Source organism: Brassica napus, chromosome C4, assembly GCF_020379485.1.
Source record: "Brassica napus cultivar Da-Ae chromosome C4, Da-Ae, whole genome shotgun sequence".
Classification (NCBI taxonomy): Eukaryota; Viridiplantae; Streptophyta; class Magnoliopsida; order Brassicales; family Brassicaceae; genus Brassica; species Brassica napus.
The window spans coordinates 43,316,135-43,334,793 of NC_063447.1; the positions used below are offsets into that span (position 1 = coordinate 43,316,135).

The 18,659-nt window shown below is 34.0% G+C and overlaps 3 protein-coding genes across 3 annotated transcripts; 1 reads left to right on the plus strand and 2 right to left on the minus strand.

The window, feature by feature from the left end:
• The first annotated feature begins 2,266 nt into the window (after positions 1-2,266).
• On the plus strand, positions 2,267-5,445 carry LOC106410919 (amino acid transporter AVT6B). Its single transcript, XM_013851555.3, has 5 exons — positions 2,267-3,288; positions 3,781-3,933; positions 4,206-4,409; positions 4,491-4,956; positions 5,034-5,445. The coding sequence occupies exons 1-5, from the start codon at positions 2,892-2,894 to the stop codon at positions 5,173-5,175; spliced, it is 1,362 nt and encodes a 453-aa protein (XP_013707009.1). The 5' UTR covers positions 2,267-2,891; the 3' UTR covers positions 5,176-5,445.
• On the minus strand, positions 5,293-7,735 carry LOC106410917 (cysteine--tRNA ligase 2, cytoplasmic). Its single transcript, XM_013851554.3, has 8 exons — positions 7,483-7,735; positions 7,319-7,382; positions 7,087-7,248; positions 6,839-7,009; positions 6,486-6,767; positions 6,258-6,383; positions 5,927-6,145; positions 5,293-5,837 (listed from the first exon to the last, which is right to left on the minus strand). The coding sequence occupies exons 1-8, from the start codon at positions 7,653-7,655 to the stop codon at positions 5,499-5,501; spliced, it is 1,536 nt and encodes a 511-aa protein (XP_013707008.1). The 5' UTR covers positions 7,656-7,735; the 3' UTR covers positions 5,293-5,498.
• Positions 7,736-9,078: 1,343 nt separating this feature from the next.
• On the minus strand, positions 9,079-11,756 carry LOC125585528. Its single transcript, XM_048754782.1, has one exon. The coding sequence runs from the start codon at positions 11,292-11,294 to the stop codon at positions 10,974-10,976; it is 321 nt and encodes a 106-aa protein (XP_048610739.1). The 5' UTR covers positions 11,295-11,756; the 3' UTR covers positions 9,079-10,973.
• Between the last annotated feature and the right edge of the window lie 6,903 nt (positions 11,757-18,659).

Here is an 18,659-nt window from a genome sequence, read left to right on the forward strand (position 1 = left end):
AGCAGTTCTTGAAGTAGAGAAGAACTTCTCCAAGAAAGCTTTCTTGCAGTCATCCCAAGTGGTGATTGAGTCGCTTGGTAGAGACTTCTCCCACTGTCGTGCCTTATCCCCCAGAGAGAAAGGAAATAACTTCAGCTTTAAGGCATCCTCAGACACACCATTGGTTTTTGACAACCCACAGTAGCTGTCGAACCTGTCCAAGTGATCAAATGGGTCCCCTAGAGCCAAGCCATGATACTTGTTGTTCTTGATCACGTTGAGGAGTCCTGATTTGATCTCAAAGTTGTTGGCTGCTACAGCTGGTGCTCGGATTCCCAATCTATGACCATGAATGTTGGGGCGGTCATAAGTGCCAATGGGTCGAGCTGCTCGCTGTTGGTTTTGTGGAACGTTGTTGGCATCATTTTGAGGTATGTCTCCCATATCAGTATCCAATCTCTGCAAGTGAGACTGTTGCTCTTTTTCTCTTCTCTTTCTAGCACACTCTCTCTCTAAAGCTCTGATGTCTGCGGCTCTTGGAACTAGGTTTGATGGACCCCTGCTCCTCAAGTTCATACACCTGTAAATTTAAGGGAGGTGAAGAAGGAGAATCAGTAACTAAAGAAAATAAAAATGACTTAGTCTCAAGCAAATGACTAAATCTCAATGTTCAAATCTACTTAGAATCCCCGGAAACGGCGCCAATTTGATATTAGGAGTTTTCAAGGCTCCTAAGACAAATGTTGTAGTATAAATGATTGTCGAACCAATTCTAAGGGATTTCAAGCACTGAGAATGCAAATACTTACTTAATCTAAGTGCAACCGATGATTTTAAGGGTTTTCTAAATTAATGATTATTACTAATGCAGTTTCAGAATAATAAAAACGGTAAATAAGTTGACTTTCTTAACTAAGGAAAATGAGAACTCATGGGCATAGGAATTAGACCTTGGGTGATCAAGTTTTGAACTAAGGATGGCAAACGAACAATCAAACTATCAACCTTAAGCTTAGACACGATCCTAAACAAACTCTATGTCTAAATGAATGTTCATTTACTAACACATTTCAAACAACAAATGTCTTCGGTTGAATAATATGGAAGCAATCATTACTAACAGGTCTAAGGCTATCTTAGCACTTCTAACAACAAATGTCTTTGGCAAAATATGCTAAAAGCTTAGAAGAGTTGTTTCAGTGACAAATGTTGATTGTATAGTTGAGTTATTATTTTTAGAAATGATTAAAATATTTGTATATTTAAAAACAGAAAAATATATGGTAATTATTTTAAAATAATATTAATGAATGAAAATATTTATTATAATATAATACTGAAATATTGGAACATTATACTAATACGATACTAAAGTTAATATACTCTATTAATATAATTCTTACAGCTTTGATTATGATAAAATTATATGGTAAATTTTTTAAAATAATATTAATCAATGAAAAAGTTTATTATAATATAAAAATTGAAAATGAGAAACATATATTAATAAGAGACTAGAGTTAAGACTCTATTGATATATATTATTTTGATTATAATAAAATTGACATGTTTATTTTGTAATAGGAAAAAATAAAGGATACATATATAAACATCACTGAAGAATAATAAAACTTATTTGTTGTATTCTTGGTTGCATTCTTTGTTTTTTTTATATTTTTACATACTTAATGTTTTATATGTTTGCCGAAATACATATGTTTTACGTAGTGTTGTAACTGTTAATTAATTATTTGTAACTATTTTACTTTTAAATAAAATAAAGTGGTAGAAAAATAATGAAAAAATAGAATGTGTTATAAAATAACTTCTTGTTTATTAATCTTTGTTTTTTTATTAATCAAAAATTATGTCATAAAAAAACTTTTGAAAACTTATAATAAAATTTATAGAAATTAACACTATATCTCAATAATCTTCTAAGATTATACAATATCAAGACTTTGATTTTCAAACTATTTAAAATAAAAAATATTATTTTTAATATTTATGATTATTATTAAAAATTATAAAATTATAAACATAATATATAATTTTCATAAATATTTATATCCGCGAAATCGCGGACAACCACCTAGTTGCCTATAAATATATAGTCCAAACTCTATATTTGAAATGGCATTTGAGCTTTTTTTAAAAGGTGGGTGTCTTAAGACAACTACATATTATTCTTTAAACAAATATGATATATATAATTAGAAATAGCTATACGAATAAACACTAACATAAATCATATATCTGAATACAAATAATGAACTGAAAGCTATATATATTATAATATAAATCACATGACAATATTTATAAATTAATATGTGTTATATTGTTAACACCATCAACAAAGTTTTGATAACTATAAAAGTAAATGAGAATTGGAATATGACCAAATATGATTAAAAAATCTTTTGAAAAGCAAATCATAAATACATCTTACAGATAAAAATATGTTCAAATCAATTTGAAAGCCATATTTCGACCCGGACGTTTATGTAATGTTATATAACCGAGAATATATAATAACATATTAAATTATTGATATTGTTTAAGGAATTATATTATCCAATACAATTTGTTTTTCGGAATGACCATAAGATGAATCTCATTCATGTATTTATCTGGTAATATGTTTCCATAAAAATATAGTAAAAATTGAAATAAATCTCGATTCAATGATTTTTCATATTATTTTGGTAGTGAAACAAAATATTGTTTGAGACTAATTTTTTAAAAAAATCTAAAATAACTGAAAATTAATAGAAATATGTTTTTGTTCAAAAAATGTCTTTTTTAATTTGTTCACCGCCAACAATCACGAAACTATTCCCTCTTTTTTTCTTTCACCTCCGATTCTCTCTCTTTTTTAATTGCTTCTTCCTCAGTTCTAAGTCAACGAAACAATGTCGATTGGAGATGAAATCCAGAAAGATAATGAAACCGCTCCACTGTTGCCGGAATCAGGGAGAGATGGCGAGATTGGTCACGACGAATTCAACGGAGCTTCTTTTACCGGAGCGGTTTTCAACCTCGCAACGACGATCATCGGTGCTGGTATCATGGCACTGCCTGCAACGATGAAGATCCTCGGACTTGTTCCCGGAATCGCCATGATCGTTCTTATGGCTATATTGACTGATTCCACCATTGAGTTCTTGCTTAGGTTCAGCAGAATAGGGAAAACGAGATCTTACGGTGGTTTGATGGAAGATTCTTTCGGCAAAACCGGAAGGACTGTGTTGCAATTTTCTGTTCTTGTTAGCAACATTGGCGTTTTGATCGTTTACATGATTATCATTGGTATTATTTATCTCATCTTTCTTATATTCGGGCTTGGTCTCAGTTTCTTGATAGTGTTATAGCTTTTGCTCTTTGGTTTTGACATTAAAGAACCAAGGTGGGTCTTGGGCATTGCGAGATGAAACATTGGCATCTGGCCTCCAAATGTTTAGTGGTTAACATATGTACCGACCCCAAACTGATTAAGAAAAAATATGTGTTGATTATAGAGCCTCCGGTCTTAATTGTTTTAAGCCCATAAATCTCAGGACGGCCTTGGACATAGCAAGATGAAACATTCACCCCAGCCTCCAAATGTTTAGTGGTTAATATATGTACCGACCCCAAACTGATTAAGAAAAAAAATATATGTGTTGATTATAGAGTCTGTAAATGTTTTAAGGCCATAAATCTCAGGACGGCCTTGGGCATAGCGAGATGAAACATTCGTCTCAGGCCTCCAAATGTTTAGTGGTTAACTCTGTTTTTTTTTTTTTTTGGTTGGGCTTGAAGGTGATGTATTGGCTGGAAAGGATGAATTTGGAATCCACCATGCGGGTATACTTGAAGGATGGTTTGGGGAATATTGGTGGAACACAAGAACTTTTGTTCTTCTCATTACAACTCTCCTTGTCTTTGCTCCATTGACATCCTTCAAGCGGATTGGTAAGTATTTATCTTTCATCTTCTTCTAAAAGTCAGATTCATAAGTACTTTCAAACATTGTGTTTGTGTTGCATATAGTTCCTTAGATGAAGGCATAACATCTTAGAATGCAATAGAGAATGTTAGCTTCAAGTTTTCTTTTTTAAAGGGCTTTTGCTTCTTGACATAAGAACTTACTATATGATATTTTATGCGCTTAGAATGCAAGGGAGAATGTGTCTTTATGTTTGGTTGTACACTATGTAATATTGTTGATTTATGCTTCATTGCAGATTCTTTGAGATTCACATCTGCAATATCACTTGCTCTAGCCGTTGTTTTTCTTGTCATCACTGCGGGAATCGTCGTCACGAAGTTTTTCAGTGGTGGTTTGATGATGCCTAGACTCTTACCAAATGTCACTGACTTGTCATCTTTCTGGAGACTCTTCACCGTTGTTCCGGTGCTTGTCAACGCATACATTTGTCATTATAATGGTACACTCAGAACGGGTCTTGTTAAATTTTACATTTCAAGAATGAAACAAGAACTCATCTTATCCATTTGGTTGTTTTCAGTTCACAACATACATAACGAGCTAGAAGACGCCACTCAGATCAAACCTGTTGTTAGATCAGCTCTGACAGTGTGCTCTTCTGTTTACGTAATGACAAGCCTTTTCGGATACCTCTTGTTCGGTGAATCTACCCTTGATGATGTTCTTGCAAACTTTGACACCGATCTTAAAATCCCTTTTGGTTCTGTCCTAAATGACGCAGTCAGATTCAGCTATGCAGCTCATCTAATGCTTGTGTTCCCCGTCGTCTTTTACCCTTTGAGGGTCAACATCGATGGTCTCTTATTCCCTAAGGCTCCATCGCTTACTACATCAAACCTGAGATTTGGTTCTATCACTGCCGGTCTCATTGCTGTCATCTTCGTTGGTGCAAACTTCATTCCAAGCATTTGGGATGCTTTCCAGTTCACTGGAGCTACAGCTTCTGTCTGCATCGGTTTCATATTCCCTGCTGCTGTTATCTTAAAGTAAAGTCCATTTGCTTCATAAGATAGATTGGTTTTGGAACCTATAAATGATCTGAATGTATCTCGTGTTTTATCAGGGATCGTCATAACCGAGCAACAAAGAGGGACAAGTCTCTAGCCATTTTCGTGATTGTTCTTGCGGTTTTCTCCAATGCAATCGCCATTTACAGTGACGCTTATGCCTTATTCAAGAAGAACAAATCCACACTTGCAATCTGACCATGCATGAAGAGTTTTATTTGTAATAATGTCTTTAGATGAAAACTTGAGAAATGAAAGATGTTTAAATACACCCGTCATTGTGAACAATCTAGATCATGTTCGGCGCTAGAGCAATATTCAAAGTAACATAGTTACAATTGAATAATTGTCATTGTGAATATTCAGATACAAACAAAAACAGCAACAAGTGTCTATTAGGAGTCACTGGGACAACTCTAAAAACAGAGTAATAAAGAGAGTCTAAAACAAAGGCTAAAGAAGAAGAATGAAAGAGATGAAGAAAGTGTTGACTTGCCTCCATCTCTCTGTTCTTTGTTTGCTTAATCACTGGAATTAGCCTGAAGAGGGAAGCATGGCCTCCACACAGTTTCTTTCCCAATATCCATTAATGCTATTCCTTTAACTGTCAGTTCTGCTCTAATCTGATCACTTTTCTCAAACTCTTTGTTCTTCCGCGCCATTATCCTTTCTTCTATCTTTTGTGAAATGTCTTCTTCGCTCAATCCTGCCCTTGTTAGTGTTTTCTGTTTCATTTCTTTCAAAATCTCGGCATAGCTCAGGGTAGTGAGCAAACCAAGCACATCAAGAACTTCCCTGGCTGCTTTCTCAATCTCAACGAGTGACACAAGCAGAGACATCCTCTGTTTCTTCTGCATTTTCTGAAAATTTGACAAAACCAGACAAGTTCGGTATGTAATGGTTATGAATGTCAAGAGGCACAAAAGATTAGAAAAGTAAAGCAGAAAACCTTGAGCTTGCCGATGGAAGCATTGATGAACTTCAATGCATCTTGGTAGGCACCCGTCAGTATATGGGCAGTATTCAAATCGTCTAACATCTTTCCTTCAAACTCACTTTTGAGCTTGTTAATGATGTCTTTGGCTTCTGCAGTCTGTTCAGATTTTCCAGAGTCTTCAGACATTGCTTCTCGATATGGCAAGAGAGCATCATTAAGATCTTGCAATGTCTAGTAAACAAATATCACAAGTTAGAGATGTAATTGAATATAAATCATTACAACTTAAGAGAGGCTAATCAAACTGATGAGTAGTTTTGAAAACATATTTGAAGCACTGCACCTGATAAACATAATACAAAGCTTCTGATGAACTGTCCAGCTGTGACGCTGAGAAGCTCAGAGGAGACCGGTAGTGTGCACTCATCAAGAAGTGCCTCAGAGCCAGTGGATGGTAACTTTCTGTCATCTACAAAAGATTGTGAAAAAAGAAAGATAAGAACCTGTCAACAATTCTGCGTTTAAGACATGAGAACATTCATTTATTCTTTAGAACAAATAAGAAACATACTTCTCTGATTGTTTTGAAGTTTTTCTTTGATTTTGCCATCTTCTCGTTATTGATAGTGACATGCCCATTATGCAACCAGTAATTCACACCACCATCCTCGCACGCAGCACATGTCTGAGCAAGCTCATTTTCATGGTGTGGGAATTTCAAATCTGCACCACCACCATGAATGTCGAATTTCGGAGTCAGATAGTGAGCACTCATGGCACTGCACTCGATGTGCCATCCCGGTCTTCCTCGACCCCACGGGCTCTCCCAACTCGGCTCACCAGGTTTTGCAGCCTGCAACAATATTATGTTCAAACCACAATTCATCATAGATGAAAAAGTTAAAAGGATTTCGAATCTCATACCTTCCATAATGCAAAATCAGCAGGGTTACGCTTTCTCGAATCAACGGCAACTCTCTCACCAGCTCGTGTATGTTCCAGCAGTTGACCCGACAACTTACCATAGTTTGGTGATTTGTCGACAGAGAAGAAGACATCGCCGTCCACATCATACCCACAATCTTTCTCAATGATCTGTGACAGTAAACCATAAAGATCATACACATAACTGCAAATTCCAACTACTCATCTTTCAACTAACACCAATGTACCTTTTGAATCATCTCTACAATGTGATCCATATGGTCGCTGACACGAGGCTGGTGGGTGGGAAGGAGGCACTGAAGAGCACCCATATCAACCAAATACTCCTCGCAAAAGCGATTACTCAGCTCTAACGGCTCCTCTCCATTCTCATTAGCACGTATGATTATCTGCCGAGATTGTTAGCCTTCACACGGTTAGAATTACATTGAATGGAGTAAAATCGCATAAAGACAATACCTTGTCATCAACATCTGTGAAATTCCTGACGAAATTAACTTCATAACGCAAATGCTTCAAGTATCTGCGTAACCAACAACACGAATCTAAGTTTACGAGAGATCGGATATATCCAAAATCAACCTCATCGATCTAAGAGATTAAAACCCTAATTAAGAAGATACCTGTATAGAACGTCGAAGGAGACGGCGGCGCGAGCATGGCCGATGTGGCTGAAATCGTAAGCTGTGATTCCACAGACGTACAATCCGACTTTCCCGGGATTGATCGGAGTGAAAACTTCCTTCTGCTGCGTCATCGTGTTGTACAGCTTCAATTCCATCTTCTCGGCCTCCATATCTTTCACCACGGCGAAGGAAACGAAGGTTGGAGAAAACCTTTTTTTTTTCTTTTTTTTTCTTTTATCGTGGGTGAATTGGGCTTAATTTGTTTCCTATGGGCTATGTTTACAATGTTGGATCCATTATCTGAATTGTGGCTTTGTTGGAATTGATCGAGAGTCCGTCCGATTTTCTCATATTAAAATAAACGATATTCTTGAAAAATATATAAAATCTATTAAAATTAGTCAAATCTAAATAGTAATATTCAAAAATTGAGTGAAAATCTTTCGAAATACTAACTCGTATTTATTAAAAATAAAATATAAATTTTGTTTTCAAAATATATATATATATATATATATATATTTATTTATTTATTTTTTAAAAAAAAATTAGAAAATTTCAAATATATTTTCCAACTTTTTATTATAAAAAAAGTTGTTTTCAAAATATTTTTTTATGAATGTAACTTCCTAAATTTAAGTTATAATATGAACAAATATAAATTTTAAGAAATCTTCTTAAATATATACAAAACATTTGTAAATTTTTGTTTTCCTTTCATGAATGTGTGTTTTCTTTGAACACCTCGTGTCTTTAAAATACACAAAGATCTTTTTCTATAGGATTTATGACACATTTACACACCATAACTTCTCTATAATAACAAATCTACACTATCTTTTTCAACCTCATCCTAATTACGCACAATTTAACTATAAATCTATTACTCCCCCTCCTTAATTGGAAAGATCGAAACACGATTTCACCTATAGAGTTTTAAAGGACAAACTAAAACTCACAAATAGCAGTCTAAAGTTGGTTTACTATTTCTTTGTTTTAAAATTTAACCAAACAAGCTTAAAATGACACGTTTAGAAAAGTCTCTGTCTCTCTCTCTGATAAATCGATTACAGATCAAAAAGAAGAGACAAGGACGCCAGAGTCACATTGGTGTTTGCAACGAACATTTTCACAGTAACATTTCTAGGCCCCTTAATTAATTAATTTTAATATTATAAATAAAATATTATTAAAACTAATATTAAAAATTTCAAACAAAGTAACTAGATTTATTATATTCCTTTTCAATTTTTAACTTTTAAAAATTTAGATCGCTAAGCCATGTTCGAAATTTCGCTAGGCGCAACGCGTGCGGTTGACCTGGGCCTAGCGCCGAATCAATTAAGCGGAGATTAAACGGGGATTAATCGACGCCTAGTTTTAACACTATTATACATTTAATGTTATCTATTGCCAATATATAGCGTGTGGTGTGGTGGTTAGGAACGTTTTGTTACACCGAGAAGTCGCCGGTTCGAAGAACATGTATCGCATTTTTCGTTTTTTACACTTTGCTTTATTAAATTATAATTAATTATTGCCACTGTCTCTTTCCCCAATATTTCTGCAACCCTAGCCGTGTTTCTTCTCCAAATACAGATTGTCTTTCATTTTTTTTTTACTTTTCTTGATGTTTACAGCGTAAATTAGTCAATTAATTTCGATTTTGGAGATCTGGGGTCAATATTATTAGATTCAAACAGTTTGGAATAGAGATTTTGTGCGCTGATTTCTTCAGTTCTACGTTGAACTCGGAGAAACGTCGGGTCGGGTCACCGCCTGGTCACCCCGATCAGACCCTTTTCGCTACGGTGGCCACACGAGCAGCACCTGTCCGGCCGAGAACTCGGTTAACGCGGCGCGTTTTCGAACACAGACGCTAAGTATCAGAAAAAAAAATCTAGGCACTTGTTATAAAAAGAAAAAAAGAATATATATATATATATATATATATATATATGGGTCTTTTATGTTATTAAAATTTATTGGGTTTTAGGTGGGCCCGGGTCCACTGTTTGTTATTCCCACTTAGCCGGCCCTGCTGCCACTCAGCCATGTTGCTTAAGCTGGGAGCATTTCCTGCCAATTTGATGTCTGCAACCGAACCAAATGTCCATCCTAGACCTTCTGAAGCATTTTTTGCCCCGCTAAAATTCGGTGCCATCCGTGTCTGATTTTGGCGCTTTGGCTTCCAAAAACTGCTTGGTATGACAGTATTTTCCAAACAGAATCTGGCCTAGTATGGAAGAGGAGTTCGAGATCAATCACCCAGCCACTTTAGCCAATAAGGCGTCACTGGGGATTTTGATTTAACAAACCAAATTTAATTCAAACCAGTGTTTTTAAAACCGGACCGACCCGATTGTTGGACCTGGTTCGACCGTGAACCGGTTATATAGCCAGGCTGGTCTAGTAATTGGTTCGACCACATAGCCGGATTATATTTCAAAGTTATTAAACCAATAAAAACCACTAAAAATATCGAAAATCTATAAATCATCCATATAAACAAGAAACTAATTTATATTTATAATATTTTATGTTCAAAATTGATTTATATTTTAACTATACATCATGTTTACTAATATTACTTTTATATTTACATACTAAAAAAAATATTAAACCATATTATTGAACCAGATTTGATCCGGTCGAACCATATTGAACCGTGACCAAAAATATTTCCGGTTCAGCTTCCGGTCCGGTTTTAAAAACACTGATTCAAACACATAAAAATCAGTATATAGTACATTGAAGATTAAAGAAACCAAAAAAAAAGCCGACATATCTACCCCTAATTTTCACATACCTTTCCATTTAGACCCATGAATATCAAATTCATTATACGATCACATCTATTCACAAAAATATTTTACAGTAAAGAGATGAAAAAAAATCTTGATAATAACTTACACGGTCGACAGTAAATTACTAGAAACAAAGCAATGATTACAGACTTAAGGCATCCAAAACCATAAATGGGGAATTATTTTTTTCCTCTGCTAATTATTGTTTTTGTAAGAATTCGGAATATTGCTTATAGATCATGAGAGTTTCGGAGAATTCGGAGTATAATAAGATCATGAACATGGTCCTCGAAGAAAGCGAAAGGACAATGAAACATTCATCAAGCCCGATGATTGTTTGGGATTTGTAAAATGATACTCCCTCCGTTTGACAATATAACTAGTTTAGATTAAAAACACTAATATTAAAAAAATTAGTATTTAAAAAAAAAATATTTAATTAATTAGTTCAACCAATTATATAAAACATTGATATTATTTTATTGGTTACACTATATCCAATAAATGTAAAAGTTATCTAAATATTTAAAAACTACTTATATTTTGAAACAAAATTTTTTTTCTTTAACTACGTACAATAAGAAACGGAGGGAGAAACGGAAGGAGTAAGATTCTCTTCATAGAATTATAAATTATATTTTACTAATTATTTAATATCTCGTTAAAAAGATAACACAAAGATTATAAAGTAGATCCAGGGAACTTTTTAACACATATGGCTTTAAAGATTAATGTATTTAAAGCTCTGGTAGGATAGACAATCAAGAGGCATTCAGGAAGTGCTTTCACTGCTTGGCAACACTCTCTTGTTAGCAATCTGGTATCATTACCAGATGCTAATTTCACAGCCTCGAAACATCCAGCCACTGTATCTAAAGCCGTTTTCTTGGGACATAATAACGTCGTATTCGGCTGAACATTTTGGACTCCCAATATTTGGACGATTAAGGCTGAGATTACAGCTAACAAGAAAAACATGACTTTGATTTGTTGGGGTTTCATTTTTTGACAAGATTAAAAAATAATTGATTTTGTAGGTTTGGATTGTGTAAGAGCTGAAGAGACCTTTGATTCGGGTAGATAAATAGCAGTGAAATGAGTTCTAGTACTAGTCATCGGTCAAACAAAAGAAAAGATAAGTTTAGAAAGATTGACTATAAGATATCAAATATTGGGAAAGTTTACTAGTTTGTTTGACCAACATGCAATTAATTGTGTGATGAAATCGTATACTCCGCTTTTTCCATTGTAATTCTTTTTCCTTGCGAATACAATGAAATAATCTCCTATTTATTAATAAAGAAACATTTAAAAAGTTATAACACGTAATTTGTACTAATTAAAAAATGTCATACCGAGTTGTCACATGATTATAACGCTAATTTTGCTTACGTGGCGGCTTGAAAATAAATTGAAAATTTTGTTAGTCTAAAATTAAATTGCTAGGAAATGTTATATTATATAGTATATATATTATGGACCATTCATTTCAAATTGAAATTATTATATATTATTTCCTTAAATAAAACCTACGGAATTACAATGTGATTAAGATATATATGACAATTAATTATTTTAAATAATAAAGATTTCCTACCAATCTGTATACTTTCTATTATTTTTTTAATTATTTATTATTAAAATAATACACAATTACATTAGTCATAATAGAATTTTACATTTTCTAAATTTAGATTTTTTTTATATTTTTCAAAACGAGTATAAATTATTAAAACAATTAAAAGTCTCACATAAACATTTGTGGTTTAATTTTTTTTTCTATAATAAAATACAATGATTATAAAATAATATGAATAATTAATTTTATTTTAATAGGTGTTTATTTTAATATATATATATTTTATATCGTTTAAATTAATCTATACATCATATGAAAATACATACTTATATTTTGATATCTTCGTTGAACATATATTGAAAACTTAATATTTTAATTTTTGAAATCTTCATTATTTTTTTTTAAATGATTATAAATTATTGAAGCCACTAAACATACCACATTACAAAAAAAATCGTTGGTGTAAATTTTTGTCACACAAATATGCAAATAATCATAAAATCATATGAGTAGAAATCTCATTTAATAAATATCCACATTAAAAGTATACTATATATCTATGTTAATATCATTTAAATTTAATTATATATATCATATATGATAGATACGATTGATTGTTTTGATTTATTTACCATAAAATGATTGTGAATAAACAAGAGTGACCGTTTGATTTATATGTGCACGCCAATTTATTACATAATAGTAACTGATTTTTTAGTTATTTAATATATAATTATTATTTTATTATTTCATAATATGCAGAAAAATATAAATAAGTAATAAATATAAAATATTTATTCTGCACAAGGCGCAGATTTTAACCTAAGTATGTATCTCTTTAATAATTTTAAATCTTAAACATTTTCTAAATCTCAGACCAAAACAAAATAACGAAATGAGAATAAACTCAAAAAACAATATTTATATCGAGCAATAACCAAAATAAAAAAAACGACACAAAAATGAGAAAAATATTGAAGATATATAGGATTGGCACGTGAACGTAAACTTCTCAAGACCATAATTAATTTTTAAATTGCTAAATCATGATATAAAACCGAGCTGACATAGTTTCTTTGTAACTAAATAGTAAGTCTGAGATTCTTCGGCCTAAACGTTAGGTTCTTATGCGATAAGTAATTTTTTGACCTAATATTTTTATAAATGAGATCAGCTCATCAGTTAAAAAAATTATGTAATTAACAACAATTTTTTAAAAAAATTGTTTAAGGGCCAAAAATATTAATTCGATCAAGAATATAAATTTTATTTTTCCATACGATATTTCTTAAATAATTTTCATATAAATTCACCATGCGCATAGCGCAGGTCTTATCCTAGTTGACTATTAAGATCATTTCCTTCTTCAATCCATTCTATTGAGTAGTCTTGGGCATTCGTTTTTCGAGTTAAAAGGGTTGGGTTTTTCAGTTTTTGGTTTGTTCTGTTTTCGAATTATCGCACTGAAATTAACCATATTACAATTGCTGCATTTCGATATCAGATTCCTCTTTATTGTAACAATTTAACAGAGGGAGGAAGTTATCGAATTGGAAGCTGAAAATATTAGAGTACAATTGTGTCAAAATCGGTCATGGAAAAATCAATGGTTAAAATTCTCCAAAAATTGTGTCTTAAGCAAATATGAGCCGAAAATATTGAAGAAACTACACAGCATAAACAAAGTTCATTTGAATAAGGATAAAGAACAAACTTCGTATATTTCATCCCGGACAAGGAATAAAAAAACTCATTATCCATACATGAGATGCTCGGAAAACGTTCTTTCCGAAGTTTTTTTACGTGAAATGACGAGTTTTATGACATTATCTTCCATTAAACAAAATTTGGAAAGTTTCCGTGAGAAAACTCTCGTAAGAAAATCTACGAGATAATCTTTCGTAAAATAATGTTCAGAAATCATTGCGGAAACATTGAATAAAACAAATGAAATAGTTCTGAAAGTATACAAAGTAGTCAACTTAATAAGCACTACAAGAATAATGGGTTTTAATAGCATACCAGAATAGCGTTTTTTACGATTATGCTATGTTTTCGATACCCGTGTTTTAAACATAGCGTTTGCCTTTTACGAGACGCTATGTTCGAATGTCGACTTAAAAAATTAAAATAATCGTACGGTTTTGAAGGAGGCGCTTATGTATTATAGCAAAGAAACATAAAACTGTTATCTTTAGTTAGCGCGGTAATGCCCGCGACACTTAGAAAATTTTTGACTCCTAAAATCAATTAAGCTCCAAATAAAAAATAGAAACCCCCAAAAATTAGGGTTCTCCCATCTCTCGTTTGTGTCTCCCCCATTTCCTCCATTCGATCGATAATCTGAAACCAAAACCTCTCATTTCTCTGAATCTAGCTCACATCAAATCTCACTCTCAATTATCAAGCTCTTTACTTATCTCATCAAGAATCGGCAAAATCACGTCCCCTCTGATCGAAATCCATCTCCAATCAGTCGAAGGTGAACTCGGGTTTTCTCACATTGTCTCCAATTCCGATTGTTAACCGTTTATCTCTTTCGTAGTAGTGATTTAATTGCATGTTTAATTGATTCGTTTTTGTGCTCTCTGTTGCAGGGAGATATCGTTCCAGAGTTTTCGATTAAGGTATCGTTTTTGTGCTCTTTAGGTTTCTCAATGAAGATTATAATTTGCTGGGTTTATTAACACCGTTGTCTTCTTTTGTAGCTAGGTCAAATCAAAGTTCAAGAAATCTATCAGGTAAAATTAGTAACAAAACCATTTAAGAACTCTCGTTCTGTTTTGTTCTTTGTGGGTTGATAAAGTTAATCTCTTGTATGTAAACTTGGTTTGGAGCTGAAACATGGATAAATCTTGGGTTTGGTTACCAAGGTATTAACTTCACTTCACACTCTATTAATTTCTCGTTTTGTATATCTCATTATGCTAAACTGTATATCTCTCACTTGTGGTAACTTGACATGAATAGCCTTGAGTATGAGAAAGGAGCCAGTGACTTTGTGTCTTCTTCATCGAGCCGTTTAGGTGTTCCAGCTGAAATGTTTTGCCCTTGTGTTGATTGCCGCAATGTCTGCCATCAGTCTAGTGATACAGTTTTTGAGCATCTTGTGATTAGAGGGATGGATCCGAAGTACAAGATTTGTAAATTCTGGTCTAAACACGGAGATATAAGGCCTAATAAGCCATGTGATATCAACTCGTCTGAGAATGAGGCGTATGAGTTGTTTAGAACAGCTTTCATGGCAAGTGAAGACCATCAGTCAGCTCAGCAGGAGAGTGCAAAGGCGTTTGCGGGTATTGACAGACCAGAAGAAGCTGAGTTCAGAAAAAAATTGGAGGATGCAGAAACTCCGTTGTACTCTCAGTGTGCTAAATACACGAAGGTTGCTGCGATCATGGGACTCTACAGGATTAACGTCAAAAGTGGGATGTATGAGAGCTATTTTGATCAGTTATTGGCGTTAATTCATGACATGCTTCCGAAGGAGAATGTGCTACCTAATTCTACAGATGAGGTTAAGAAATTTCTGAAACAGTTTGGGTTTGGGTATGATGTCATCCACGCCTGCAAGAACGACTGTATCTTGTACAGGAAGAAGTATGAGGATTCGTTCAGCTGTCCAAGATGCAGTGAATCAAGATGGGAGAAAGATAAGCATACTGGTGAAGAGAAGAAAGGGATTCCGGCTAAGGTGCTTAGGTATTTTCCGATAAAAGACAGGTTCAAAAGAATGTTTAGATCAAAGCGTTTGGCGGAGGACTTGTGTTGGCATTCCTAAAATGCTTCTACCGATGGAACTATGCGACATCCAGTGGATTCAGTGACTTGGGGTCAGATTAACAGCAAATGGCCGGAGTTTGCTGCTGAAGCAAGAAACCTAAGACTAGGTATCTCTACTGATGGCATGAATCCGTTCTCCATCCAGAACACCAAGTATAGCACATGGCCTGTTCTCTTAGTCAACTATAACATGGGTCCGACTCAGTGCATGAAATCCGAGAACATTATGTTAACAATGTTGATACCTGGCCCAACCGCACTAAGCAACAACATTGACGTCTATCTCCAGCCACTGATAGAGGACCTGAAGAGTTTGTGGACAAAAGGTATGGCAGTGTGTGATCCGTTTAAGAAGGAGAGTTTCAATCTTAGAGCTATGTAGATGTGGAGTATCACTGACTATCCTGGTTTAGGTACATTAGCTGGCTGTAAAGTGAAGGGGAAGCAAGCCTGTAATGTCTATGGCAAGGATACACCGCATAGGTGGCTAAAGTTTAGTCGCAAACACGTTTACATGGGGAACAGGAAGCATCTCATGCCTAATCATCCTTATAGAAGAAGGAAAAGATGGTTTGACAACACGGTGGAGCTTGGTACTGCAAATAGGATTCAGAGTGGTGCTGAAATCTGTGATAGTTTTAAGGATTTTAAAAACAAACTTTGGGAAAAAGTTAAGTAAGAAGAGTAAGCGAAAAAGGACAACAGGAGATGAGGATGATGTTGTTTCAGCTGACGAGTACGAAGAAGATGATGATCTCTGGTGGTGGAAGAAAAAATCAATTTTCTTTGACTTACCTTATTGAAAGGTATGTTTTTCTTTCAACATTTTACTTCTCGTGGTTATTTAGAATAATTGTTCTCATACAGACTTGTAAAATATATGGCAGGATATGCCTGTTAGGCATAACATCTCTATGTTATGCACGTGGAGAAGAATGTCTCTGATGCATTGCTATCTATTCTGATGCATAGTGGGAAATCAAAGGATGGCCTCAAAGCAAGAAAAGATTTAGAAGACATGAGTATTAGAAGCAACTTGCATACTGAAGTTAGGGGAGAGGGGTTACTGCAACCAAGTTGGCATTCTTACATGTTAGAGACTCCCATGTTCAGAAGCTTCAAGATACGCAAGCAGAACTAATCAACAAGATTGAAGATTTGCAAAATGTGGTCAAAGACTTAGCCGGCCAAAAGGTAATTTCCTTACAATAGAGTTTTGACTATATAGCCTTTTAAGTGCTATCTGGTTTTAAGAATCTTGTTTATTTCTGTCTGTGTTAGAAAAAAAACGATTATCGTTCTAGTTATGAAGTAAGTGATATTAGCAAGGGAGGAATAAGGTGCCAACTACTTGATTGGGTTTCAAATGATGATGTCATTGTTGCTGAAGGAGAATACCACTCTAGTGAACCTTATTATAAGATTGGTCGAATTCCATTGGGTCCAAATGCGGCTGCTGTAGTAGTGAAGTCTGTCTCAGTAGAAACAACATCTATATGGAGACCTACAACAACTTGTGCTAGGATTGCTCAGGCAGTTGGAGTGAAAATTGCATGGCCAGCTTATAAGATAATCCTGGACGATGATATTGACTTATCAAGCAATGGTAACATCACCGGATCAGAGGTAATTATATATTGTTAAGATCTTCCCTAATATACATTGAATACATGACTACTGAAATTTATCATTTTTTAATGATTCAGCCTACTGATGCGTCTTTTGGAAAAGTTCAAATCTTTGACTACTGGAAATCAGAAAAAGAATTAATTGCTGAGGGTGTATTGTTGTCGACTGATCCTGTTGAACTAGTAAACCAAGTATCGCTAGGACCGAATGCTGCAATTCTTAGAGTGGATTTGGTTGTGAAATCTGATGCTTTTATTTGGAGACCTACTCCTGAAATGACCAAGATGGGTGATGCCCTACATGGGATAATTGGTATTGTTTCTGAAACATCTTATTTATTACTTAACTAAAGTAGTGTGATTCTTGTTGGTATATGAACATCTGTTTAGATGATAGTTGGATTCAACGATGATTGTGTTGATTTTCTTTGTTATTGTCTTTCATTGTAGAGTGGTAGTAACAACAGTGGTTGTAGCAGCAAAGGTGGTAAACAGAAGTGTGCTCTCTTGGACTGTAATAACTTTGGACACAGAGTAGCTTTAGGTCGTGTGTTCTCAACTGATCCAGCAGAGAAGGTGCATTTCGTCCCTTTAGGTCCCAATGCTTCTAAGGTTTGGGTAGAGGTTTCCGAGTACGATGGGGCACGAGTGTGGAGGCCAAACTCAGAAATTGAATTCATTGGTGATGCAGTTGGAAGCACGGTGGCTTGGCCAAATGACAAGCTTGTTTTATTGTAAGAAAGATCTGTTGGTTTTGAACTTGTTATGCTATTATGCTAGTTGCAGCACACATTGAACTACCAATGTTGATTTCTCTACTTTTGTAATATTTGACAAGAATGTTTTAATGTTGAATCTGAAAAAAAAAATCGAGTCTATATAAAAATAAATAAATATATATATAAATTATAAAATGAAATATATAAATATTATAATTATTTAAATATGCTATATAATAGCATCAATATTAGCTGCTATAATTTCAAAGTAATATATATAGCATGAACTATTAATTGCTATATATGAATTAAAAATAACTTCTCAAAAACGCTGTTAATAATATAACTAATAACATTAATGACGCACTATTAAATAGGTACTATTGCAAATACAAAAGCGCTATCGATTCCGAAGAAACGATAGCACCGCAAAAAAGTGTTATCTAATGTGCCATACCTACTATGACGGGCGATGATACAGCGTTCCTTAAACCGCTGTTGAATCGTTAGATAACGTTTTTCGTCCGCTAGTAAAGCCCATTTTTCTTGTAGTGAAGAGAAGGGTTTTATCACTCCTGGTGTTGGAGAAAAATAGTATTGTTTATACATCACCTGTTGACTCCTCTTCATCGCTGTTATACTTCGGTTAAGTATAAAG

Bases quoted from the DNA above. Each gene is read 5' to 3' on its own strand.
- LOC106410919 (XM_013851555.3), top strand. From the start codon at position 2,892: ATGTCGATTGGAGATGAAATCCAGAAAGATAATGAAACCGCTCCACTG. The intron at 3,934-4,205 runs GTAAGTATTTAT...GCTTCATTGCAG, and splicing joins GACATCCTTCAAGCGGATTG to ATTCTTTGAGATTCACATCT. The intron at 4,410-4,490 runs GTACACTCAGAA...GGTTGTTTTCAG, and splicing joins ATACATTTGTCATTATAATG to TTCACAACATACATAACGAG.
- LOC106410917 (XM_013851554.3), bottom strand. From the start codon at position 7,655: ATGGAGGCCGAGAAGATGGAATTGAAGCTGTACAACACGATGACGCAG. The intron at 7,010-7,086 runs GTACATTGGTGT...TTACTGTCACAG, and splicing joins TTGTAGAGATGATTCAAAAG to ATCATTGAGAAAGATTGTGG. The intron at 5,838-5,926 runs GTTTTCTGCTTT...TCAAATTTTCAG, and splicing joins CTTCCATCGGCAAGCTCAAG to AAAATGCAGAAGAAACAGAG.
- LOC125585528 (XM_048754782.1), bottom strand. From the start codon at position 11,294: ATGAAACCCCAACAAATCAAAGTCATGTTTTTCTTGTTAGCTGTAATC.